At 39.4% G+C, this 11,743-nt stretch overlaps 1 protein-coding gene across 1 annotated transcript in view; it reads left to right on the top strand.

Moving 5' to 3' along the window:
- Positions 1-214: 214 nt before the first annotated feature.
- LOC104510757 (glucagon-like peptide 2 receptor) overlaps positions 215-11,743 on the top strand; it is a gene marked incomplete at its 5' end in the record, with an annotated part of 21,181 nt that continues 9,652 nt past the window's right edge. The window contains 4 exons of the mRNA XM_010153111.1: positions 215-275; positions 1,218-1,287; positions 6,297-6,385; positions 8,436-8,574. Of these exons, the coding sequence (XP_010151413.1) occupies positions 215-275; positions 1,218-1,287; positions 6,297-6,385; positions 8,436-8,574 (359 nt within the window). The remainder of the gene's footprint in view (positions 276-1,217; positions 1,288-6,296; positions 6,386-8,435; positions 8,575-11,743) is intronic.

Consider the following 11,743-nt stretch of genomic DNA (forward strand, 5'->3'; position numbering starts at 1 on the left):
TGCCAATTATTTTGAATTCTCAGTATCAGGAATTTAGAAGATTTACAGGATTTCATTTTGTGTTTGAACTACAAATGGGGAAACCAGGATCGGCTTGATTTTTGTACAGTTCTAAACAGAAGACTGAAAGGCATATATCTTTGCACAACACATTACTGTGTTTTGCATGAGCCATTCTGCAAGCTTGTCGGTAATTGACTCCTTTTTTTTTCAGTTGTTCCGATCCTGTTTGTGGGCCCTTGGGGATTAAGCAGATCAAAACTGGAGAATACAGGGTAGGTTACTAAATGAAATATGCCTTAGAATATAGATTTTGTTTTTCTGTTTGCTTAATTTTTCTTGAGGCCCTTGACAGTAATTGACACAAGTATTGACTACTAGACCACATTAAGATTACACAGAAGCTATTGATAATTGTTACAGTATTTTCTAGGTTCATTTTAGTATTTTTATATTAAACTATTTCTGGGAATTCTCAGATTTACTCATTCGTAAATCAAGAAGTAGAATGAACATTCACTGTTCCTGAAATGGAAGTTATTGTATCCAATGTTCATCCATTTAAATGAAGCAAATTGACAGCACAAACATCGTCAAGAAGAGCAACTTGTTAGTATGAAAAGAAGACCAACGTTTTCATTGGAGACCATCTACACTTTGAGTTCAATTAGTATTCATTGCCATTTTGGAAAAAAAAAATGTTACAGAGAATAATGACAAAACCTGATACGAAAAACTGATACTAAATGAATGTGTTCAGTATTCAGTGAATGATTCAGTAAGAGTAACTTGCACTAGGCACTTTTAACAGGTCAAGAACCATGGTCACAATTCATAGTTCACACATTTACAGTTTCAGATAAATAAATTTGAGTAGGATGAATTTAATTATAAAGTTTTGGTGCTATGTACAGTTGTTATATGGATCCAAAGACTGAATTTGCCAGATAGCTCTGAAATCTACAGTCTGAGACTTCCCTCAACATTTTGGAGGGAGACGTTCAGAATAAAGACAATTACAGTTGTTGGTGAGGCTCTTCCTAGTTTTATTCCATTTCTCCTCAGTACCACCTGACAAAGTTGAACATTGTCAACTTCCTTTTCAAATACATACGTAGGTTATGTAAAGTTTTTGATTTTGGTGAGGGTTTTTCTTGTTTGGTTTTTTTTTTTTTTCCTATGAAAATTGTGTAATTATACTTTTAATTATCCTTCAGGTGCTGGGGAACAAATGATCACATGGGTATCTGGTGGATCATCCGAGGACCAATGTTGTTTTCCATTGCAGTAAGAACTATTTCTTACTATGTATTCCTAGTATGATGCACAAGTGTGATTGTCTTTTGTGACTCTTTCTCCAAGTATAATTCCATCCTTTGTTTAGAAAAGATGAGACAGAAAAAATTGTAAATTAATTTTCTCATTGTTGGTGGAATGGCACAACTTCTTTTCTATCTACAAAGATTTCAGTGTCAACCTCTCAAAACGCTGCTGTTTACCTATGCAGTGAATTCTCCACAGCCCCATCTTTATCAAAGATGGAGCCTTTTGCTTCTCAGATTTTTTACTTCTCATGTTTTCACCTTCATTTTCTCAGTCAACAGGTTACTTAGAGGGTGCTACCATGTGGCAAGCACCAATAGAAAACTCCAAATTCTCAATAGAGAAAGATCTTATGATAGCAAGGGTGCACACAATTAACAACGGAAGTACTGATGGTCAGGGGGAGGAAGCATTCACCTAATGAAAAAAGCCAAAGCAGCATAACATGACAAGACTGAGTTATGAATTTTTTTCTTAAACAAATGAAAAGTGTACACCTGAAAAGTGGTGATAATGAAGACATGCAAATAGCATGATCAAAACAATTCATGAGGACATGATTATAAACACAGAATTTTGATAGGTGGGACTATGGTTTGTGTCTAGAATACCTAGTGTTCTCACATAGTCAGCAAGGAATAAAAGGATCAGAAGAATAAGTGATTTGCTTAGCTAGACATAGAAAATGTTGTAAAGAAGAGATGTACTTTACTCATGCAAATATGCACAGGGAGTAAAAGAAGGGCTGCTCAAATTATAATATTGAAGAATTGATGTATTCAGTGTGTCAGTTGGAAAGGAGGGTATTGATTTCTTGCCACACTGAAGAAAAGATGTAGAAATTAAACTTCAGAGAAAAAATAATGGACTTTGGTTTGCTACTACTGAGTTGGAGAGAACTCTGTGAGAGAGAAAGTGGGCATAGTTGGGACTGAACTGTGAAGAAGAGAAACACACTTAGTAGCCATCAAAAAAAGTAAATAATTATAAGGACAATGGAGGACTCTATTAAAAAAAAAAAAAAAAAAGCAGTGGAGAGAAGAGCCAGAAATGAAAGAAAAAAGGTTGAGAGTTGAGAGGAAGAAAATGCCAAAAGAGAGCATTAAAAAAGCCTGAAACTGTCCAAAAACTGAGGAAACGGTCAAGATATACGTAGTGAAGACCTGAGGGGATCTGAACCAATTTCTTCCTGCATATGTCTAATTCCAAAAGAAGACTCAATCATCAGTTCACTTTAAGGGCCTGACCAGAAAATACACAGCTAGTGCAGCATGACCAGTAAAGACAAATAACATTTCTGTTACATCAAAGTCCTTTGCTTCTGTTGTAAGAATATCAAGTTCACTGATGTTTGCATGCTCAGCCCAGAACAAGTCCCCTGAATAATACAACATTAAACATACTTAAGAGGAAGGAATGCATTCTGAAGTTATTTGAAGACTAGCACTTGGATGGAAACAATCAGTAATTTAAAAATACCTTTTAATTAAGATATTCCTGCAAAATTTCCTTTTATGCCCAATAGAGCATAATACTTGCTGGTGCAAATCAGTGCAAAGAACTGAGGATGTGAACCACTGTTTTTAGCGTAAGTAACATCAAGATTGCATGTTACATCAAGAACACAGCATGTTCCACTCCGTTCAGTACTTGTGAGAGCCCATCTGGAATACTATAGCCATTTTTAAGACATTAACATACTGGAGACAGTTCAGAAGAGGCCGTCGAGACTACTGAGGCCTGGAGTACATGATGTACAATAAAAGGCTGAGACAACTGTGTTGGTTCAAACTTAAGAAGAGAAGGCTAAGAGGCGATCCAGTTGCTATCTCCAGTAGCAATAAAAATGGGGGCATATAGGGCCAGGAGGGTACAGCAAGGGATTAGTGAAAAGAGACAAGAGCTGTAACATGCTAAGTTCAGACTAGATATAAAGAAATTTCTGAAGATAACTTTCTAACTTTAATCCAGATGTTCATGATACTACCTGGAAAGCTCCTGTCATCATCAACCAAAACTAGAGGAAAATATATTTCCTGGGGTTTTTTCCTTCATTTTTCATTGAAGTTAATGCTATTTTTGTCCTTCAATATTTTGGATGAAATAAGACATGGTTTCCTACTACAGACCAATACACAGAAATAAACATAAAGTGACAGAAAGTGACAGAAAGGTGGACATAAAGTGACAGAAGGGATAAATTTGTTCAAACATCCTTCTAACTAAAGCTGGCAAAGAGAGGTCACCTTAGATTTATACAAAGATAGATCAATACACACACAGGTTATTCCTCTAACATAATTTTTAATTCATGCTTTTCTATATTACATTTTGTGGTCTTCTGCCTTAGTCTTATTTCACAGATTCATATAGCCCCAGCAATTAATTTTATTCTGAGCACGTAGCCTCAGGTCACTACCAGTGCTCATAGTCATTAAGTATTAGAAAATACAGAAAAAGTGTAAAAAATACAGCACTATCAGACATCTTTCTACTGAAGAACAAGCAGCAGCTAGAGGACAGTTGAAGCTGTTTCACTTCCCAGCAATGTGTACAGAAGAACACGCTCATCTTCTTCTTGGGATGACTTTCTTAGACCTACTTGTCTCGTAGTACTGAGTCCTTGAAGTGGTGAAGGAACTCACCTGTCTTCATCCATTGCTTACTTGTGTATTTTGACACCAATGCTCATTTTAGAAGGAGCCATAAACTTTCTGAATAAATGTCACTCAGACATCCTGTTGCTCCTCGTTTGCAAGACTCTGATCGTTCCTTAGAATCACACTGATTGACCCTTACTTGGAAATTACTTCTAAGGCAAACAGGAAATACATTTACAGACCTGAGATCACAGAATCAAGTTTGCCGGTCTGCACGATGGTGGCCAGCAGTGTAGCTGAACATGGGGAGTTTCCTTCTGTGGCTTGATCAGCACCAGCATCACTCCACCACTGATATCATAGGAGAAGCAGGGAAGGGATCAATATGAACTGAAACTAAAAGATTAAGAAAAATAGTTTGAAGGAGAACAGAAGATCAAATATGACTAGAAATGGAGAAGGAGCAAAGAATGGTAAAGAGGAATTAAAGAGGATGCTCAACAAGAAAAATTGGATAGAGGGACAGTGAAATACATAGTGGGCAGAAATGAAGGGGTTAGAAACCCAGAGTCAGATCATGTAATAATCAGACAGGATGTTTTCAATACCCTATTCTTGAATATAATTCAGCAAACTTTCCTAAATCCATTTGCAAAATATTTGTCAGCATTACCTAATGATGGTTATGCATGGATTATTACAGCCAGATACTGCAGCTGGACCTTGCTCTTATAGGGCATAGGTTAGTGTACAGGCCAGAAGTTCCTAACATTTTTCTTGTGACGCATCAAAAATGCAAAATTTGTATTTTCCTTTTTTTTTTTCCTTAATCTTATGGACCTTATTCCACAGTCCTGTTTTGTGTAAATAAAATTAAAAGAATCATGGGGAAAGTACCATACTAGCTTGAACATGACTATTTCCTGACCACCTGTATTCATGTATAGACAGCCTGGAAAAGAATGATTCCACCTTGCAATATATTATTACCATCCAGAAATTTCAGAGTACTTCAAAAAGGAAGTCATCGTCTGAGTTTGGTGGTGGAGAACTGGAAGAAACTATGGTTGATGTAGTTCTTAACACTGATCTTAAAAACTGCATGTTTCATTTTGATTTCTTTGTCCCACATTAGGTAAGAAATAAAGTAGTAGAGTTCTTGTACATAGTTAATATTTTAGATTTTATATTGAAATGACTGTTTATAGCTGTAATCCCAAGTTGCTACTAAATGGTTTTACATTTTTAATGTGGGTTCGGAGCTAATTTTCTTAATATCAGTACTTATGATAGGATCACCCTGCTGAGACCATCAAAGCACTGACAGGGATCATGGCATAGCTGTTGTAATGACCAATTCAATGTATGGTGTGGATGAGCAAACAGTGAGGTAGATTGAAAATTGACTGTATGGCCAGGTCCAGAAGGTGGCATTAAGTCTAATTGGAGGCTAATAACTGTGAGTGTACCCAGTACTGGGTCCAATCCTATTTAACATCTTCATTGATGATCTGGACAATAGGGCAGAGTGTATCCTCAGCAAATTTGCAGATGACACAAAATTGGAAGGAATGGCTGAGGTCCTTTCCAGGCTGGAAAAATGAGCTGGCAGGAACCTCGTGAGTTCAGTATGGAGCAGTGCAAAGCCATGCAGCTGAGGTGGTACAACCTCAGGCATCAGCATTTGCTGGAGTTTGCCCAGCTGGAAAGTGGCTTTACCTGGGGGCCCTGGCACACACCAAGTTAACTATGAGCCAATGATGTGCCCATGTGGGGCAAGGAAGGGCTGCATTAGACAAACCATTGCCAGCAGGTTGAGAGAGGTGATCTTTCCCTCTGGTCAGCACTGGTGATAGGTGCCTAGGGCTTTTGATTTGTGGAAGTGAAATAGTTAATGTCTCATAGGCATTTTCAGGCATTGCAAGCCTCATTAAAAAAGAAACTTGTAGATTGGTCTTGGCCAAGTCAAAACAATTTAATTCACAAAGGAGTGAATTATTCGTAAATGAATGCCCAAGGCTTCCTTGTCTGGCTGTCTAGAGCCTCTTTACCTGAAGAATTGGAATTACTACTAGTTTTACCACATCCTGCTTACCTTACATGGTTTAGTGAAGAGTTGCATGACCTAAATGTATATAAACTCTGTTAACCGTCTCATTTGGAGAGCATCGACACAAGCAGTCTGTCACTGTTGCTCTGTGTTCTCTGCTGCAGCTGTGGCACTAACCTGTTTCTGTTCTGATGTCAACTACATTCCGGTTATCCAGTGACAGGTTTTAAAAGTGTTTAATATCAATTTTACATTTCTTTAATAGCTATATGGGTAGTGTCGTATCATTTATTGTAGGTAACTTATATGTATTTCCTTTCAAGGTTAACTTTGTCATCTTCTTAAAAATTCTCAGGATGCTGATTTCCAAACTAAAAGCTCAGCAAATGAGCTTTCATGATTACAAATACAGGTATGTAAAAAATAACAAAGAAGTCCTAGAGCTTTTTTTTTTTTTTAACAACATCTAAATATTGCCAGTTTGCCCTTGAAGATTATACATTTACCTAACACCACAAGGTGTAACATGTTCAGAGTATTATATGGGAAAGCCATCTGGGCAAACAGGTTCCACAAATGTTTTCTTATCAGAGAGGTAAATGCAGGTCAAGGACTTTGAAATGCAGTAAGATCATTGCTCTCTGGTATTCTCATTGTACAACTGTGGCCTCTAAAGCTGTGACCCTTTTATTTTTTTTTTCCTTTAGTGTGACAAAAGGTACTCAAAAGGAGGTGTAGAAGATTTGTGGGACATTCCTAAGTGACACTAGCATTTCTGATCTGCGTTTTTTAACAGCCAGAACACTGTTGAATCAAGAATGTCCCTGGTCTTGAAAACCCAAATCATAGAATCATAGAATGGTTTGGGTTGGAAGGGACCTTAAAGACCATCCAGTTCCAACCCCCTGCCATGGGCAGGGACACCTTCCACTAGACCAGGTTGCTCAAAGCCACATCCAGCCTGGCCTTGAAGACAGCCAGGGATGGGGCATCCACAGCTTCTCTGGGCAACCTGTTCCAGTGCTTCACCACCCTCTCTGTGAAGAATTTCTTCCTGATATCTAATTTAAACCTCCCCACTTTCAATTTAAACCTGTTACCCCTTGTCCTGTCACTACAGGCACTTGTAACACCCAGCTTCCTTGTCAGCCCCTTCAGGTACTGGAAGGTGCCATAGGGTCTCCCCAAAGCCTTCTCTTCTCCAGGCTGAACAAACTCAATTCTCTCAGCCTTTCTTCACAGGGAAGGTGCTCCAGCCCTCTGATAATCTTTGTGGCCTCCTCTGGACTCACTCCAACCCATCTACATCCTTCTTATGTTGAGGGCTCCACAGCTGGATGCAAATGAGAACATTATCCTTAGCCTGCACTCTTGCAGGCGCTGGTGTGGGCTCTTTTATCAGAATCTCAGTGGTATATCATGTCTTCTGTAAAGTCCTGGAGTTGGCCTTTGCATAAACATCTTCCCACTTTGTAGGAACAGCCGGCTCTGCAACGAGCTATGGGTGCAGTGAAAACTGTACTTATGCCAGTTGAAACGTGAGGATTTTTTAACTGTTTTCAACATCCCAGTTCTTTCCAGTATTGTGAATCCCTGTCTGCTACTACAATCTTGCCTTACTAAGACGAATTATTTTATTGTCTAATAGGACTGAGCGGAGGAAGTCAGGATGGAAATTCTACTACTAACTTTGTATTAAATTCCAGTATTAAATCCCTAACAAGAAGCATATTTCCATTTTCTTTCAACATTCAAGGTCCAAAAGATCTCAGTTATGTTCTCCAGATTGTTACAGAAAGATTGCTGTAATGATAGTCACAGACAGCAGTGCCTGTATTTAACATTGCCTAATGTTTTGTGTTTTATTCTCTTTTCTACTGCTTATAATTTTGCTAATCTTTCAAACACCCAAGCTATTCCTTACATTGTGAGCCTTCCTCAAAACTCTTTTTTTTTGAGATCTCTTCTTTCACCTATGCAAACATGTTCCCACACTTGTTAAAGTAGATTCTCTTTCTTAAATATGATTCTGGTCACATTTTTAAAAAGCTGATGACTGCTGACAGTACCATAGAAACTTTTTATGCAGCTACATGGAGTTTTCAGCAGTGACAGGAAGGTCTAAGAACCCTGTTAACAGGTCACTCATATTTAGCTGTGTAGTTACTTCTCTGTTACCTAGCAGCATAATTTTGGTGATAGTGGCCTTTCTGTTCAATTTCTTGTACCTAACTTTTCACCTTACACCCAAAGCCAAGATTCACATCTATACAGACATTTTTGATAGTGTGCTCCAGAATTCCTATCTGGGAATTTGTCCTCAAAATCACAAAATTACTAATACCATTCCAGAGTCATAATATTGAGGGATTATTTCTGGAATCATTTATTTGTAGATGAATTTTTGATTTTTGCACCAAAGATGCAATAAATACTAAAATTAAACATTTTCTTTTTAAAAGATTGGCAAGATCGACACTTGTACTGATTCCATTGTTGGGGATCCATGAATTTGTATTTACCTTCATCACTGATGAACAGGTTGAAGGATTTTCAAGACATATAAGACTTTTCATTCAGCTGACAATGAGCTCATTTCATGTAAGTACTCTTTTGCAAATACTGGTGTTAAGGGTCATAGATATCCACATATATTTGTTGTTCACCTATAGATACTGCAGATATACAGTATTCTTATTTGATATTATTCTCCAACCTATATCTTTAAATACACTATTACAGTGCCAAGAAAAAAAAATATATAAACTGCATATTCAAAATGTGGTAGTCCCAAAAACTAAAAAAGGAGTCTGACATCTTCGGAAACACTGTGTCCTGTGTTCTCTGGTAATGGATGACAGTTCATCACAACCTCCTGTTCTAAGAACATGATTAAAGTGGTCTACTTAAAATATGTTTCATGTAAGTTAATTCCTAAAATGCACTGGATAGCCTTTTTTAGCAAGATTTTCAGGTGTTCTGTTGGCTGTGCAATCACACTGAGTTAGTGCTGGACTCTTTCAGTGCGTAGTACACATCCAGAATACTTCAAACACAACACAATGACCTTTTTGTTGTGCCACTGTACAAACAAAAAACAATCAAGACTTCACTTTAGCTTGGGTATTTGGGACAGTAAGTTCATCACTAACACTTCGCTGACACTGTGGGCCTGTGAGATAGTCCTTACCTTTTAGGACTTTTCCCGAAAGGAGTTGAATGTAGTCTACATGGTATTCGGGGCAGTTCAATGAGAGGAGATGTAGATCTGAATACTGTGAAAACAAGTAAAGTTAAAACATTTCCTGTGAGGAGAAGCATGTGGAAGATAAGGAGGAACTGTTTTCTGTGTGGTTCCAGCCTAGAGGACACACTCCTGATACACATACCAGACTAATGCCCTCATAGCATTGCACTGAAGATGTCTTGTACAAGAACTTTGTCAGGGCCATGACTCACCTTAGTTGTGTTTTGTTCAGCAGTTGTGACATGTGAGCCTAGAGAATAACTTAAAGATATTTTTATGCCAAAACTACACCTACATACTTCAGGCCCTAGTTCATATATAGGTATCAAAGATATCAGCCGACATGCCTTTTTGGGGATCTCAGTTTGAGGCTTCTATCTCTTTCATGGGTTTAAGTATAAATTCAACAAAGCCCTTAATGCAACAGAAGTAAAACACAGAAACCCACCATGAATTGAGTGAACAGACACCAGTTAAAAAGTCCAATTTGCACACTAGACCACTGATAAATGCACTCCTCTGGTGAAATGGAGACAGCACAAGCTTCAGCTACGAGACCATTTATCCTATTCAGGGAAGTGCCCAATAAGACTTACGCAGCACCATTTCCTCCTGCCCAAACCTGTGTAAGCCAGCGATCAAAGGTTCAAAATGAACTGAAAGGAAGAAGTATCAAAGGGAATCTGAATCTGTAGTTTAGTGATTAGACCAGCTGTCTGGGAAAGGGATACTTTGAGGCATTGGCACCTGTCCCTGAGTGTTGATAATAAGTATAGATTTTAAAAAGTAAAAGAAAATTAAAGGAGAGGAGAAAGGATTAGAACATCTCAGCACTTGCCTTACTCATCCTTTACTTCCATTCACAGTCATGTGAGATATGGCAGTAGTCAATACTAGCCTGCCTTGATTCAAAGAAGGTGCAGATGTACCTCCATTCAGAGAGCCTGATAGCTGGGTTATTGCTCTAGGGCATAGCTATGTCTCTGATGAGGCACTAGGTATTTTTTGTACTTCCAGGTTATTGAGCAAAATATGGGACATATAGAATCGTAGAACTGTTGGGGTTGGAAGGGACCTTAAATAGCATCTAGTTCCAACTCCCCTGCCATGGGCAGGGACATCTTCCACTAGACCAGGTTGCTCAAAGCCTCATCCAGCCTGGCCTTGAAGACAGCCAGGTATAGGGCATCCACAGCTTCTCTGGGCAACCTGTTTCACTGCTTCACCACCCTCTCCAGGAAGAACTTCTTCCTGATATCTAATCTAAACCTCCCTGCTTTCAATTTAAACCCATTACCCCTTGTCCAGTCACTACAAGCCCTTGTAAAAAGTCCCCTCCCAGCTTTCTTGTAGGCCCCTTTCAGGCACTGGAAGGCTGCAATAAGGTCTTCCCAGAGCCTCCTCTTCTGCAGACTGAACAAGGCCAACTCTCTCAGCTTTTCATCATAGGAGAGGTGCTCCAGCCCTCTGATCATCTTCGTGGCCTCCTCTGGACTCACCTCAACCAGTCGATATCCTTCTTATGTTGAGGGTTCCACAGCTGGACACAACTCCAGGTGGGGTTTCACAAGAGAAGAGTAGAGGTGGAGAATAACCTCCCTCGACTTTCTGGCCACACTTTTCCTGATACAGCCCGGAATACTATTGGCTGTCACAACAGCCAGCTGAAGAAAAGCATATTGCCCACTTACTATGGCTGGATTCTTAACACAGGTCTAAGTCCTTGCAAGCAATAACTGAAGCAGTTACATTTTCTGCTTTGTTATTTCTTTCTTGGTTGCTTTGCATTCCATCTTCCAGTTACTGAGATTGTCAGTCCCAGACAAGGTGCCCAGTGCCCCATTCTCTACCCCATTCAGTATATACAGGAGCTTAGCACTTAATGACACTTGAGAAAAATTACATTTGTGTAGGCCTGAGTAAGGTGGATGGCCTATACCTCTGCAAACTGACTCAATTCGCCTTGGCTTTCAGCAGTCTCTGCAACTTGTCATGTGGGACTCCACACAGCAGATTTCCACCTCTGATGTTTCATTACAATGCAACAGCACCCATCAGTAAACAGGGCATACTGCTTTTCATTTTCTGGCATTTGTGGTACAAACAGGCTTCTTCAGCCTATGTCACCTCCTCCTCTGGTGACATTCCAAAGTCTTTGCCTTCTGGCCAGTCCATGATCACTTCCTAGATTCCTGGGTGACTGGGGTTTTCTATTTGAGATTGTTGTGTTATCAGGGTGACCCATTTACTCCAGGTAGCATCAGTGGCATGATGAGTAGCAGATACTCTGCCTTTGAACATCCAGCCCAGCACTGGTAGTTGAGGTGCCAGGAGGAGCTGTGCTTCAGTTCCAACCACTTCTGAGGCAGATCAAACTCCCTCATAAGCTGCCAGTATTTCTTTTTCAGTTGGAGCGTAGCGGGCCTTGGATCCTCTGTATCCCTGTCTCGAAAATCCTAGGGGTCGACCTCGGGTCTCCCCTGGATCTTTCTGCCAGAGACTCCAGGTAGGGCCGTTCTCCCC

This window comes from Eurypyga helias, unplaced genomic scaffold (assembly GCF_000690775.1).
Source record: "Eurypyga helias isolate BGI_N326 unplaced genomic scaffold, ASM69077v1 scaffold7986, whole genome shotgun sequence".
NCBI classification, from domain to species: Eukaryota; Metazoa; Chordata; class Aves; order Eurypygiformes; family Eurypygidae; genus Eurypyga; species Eurypyga helias.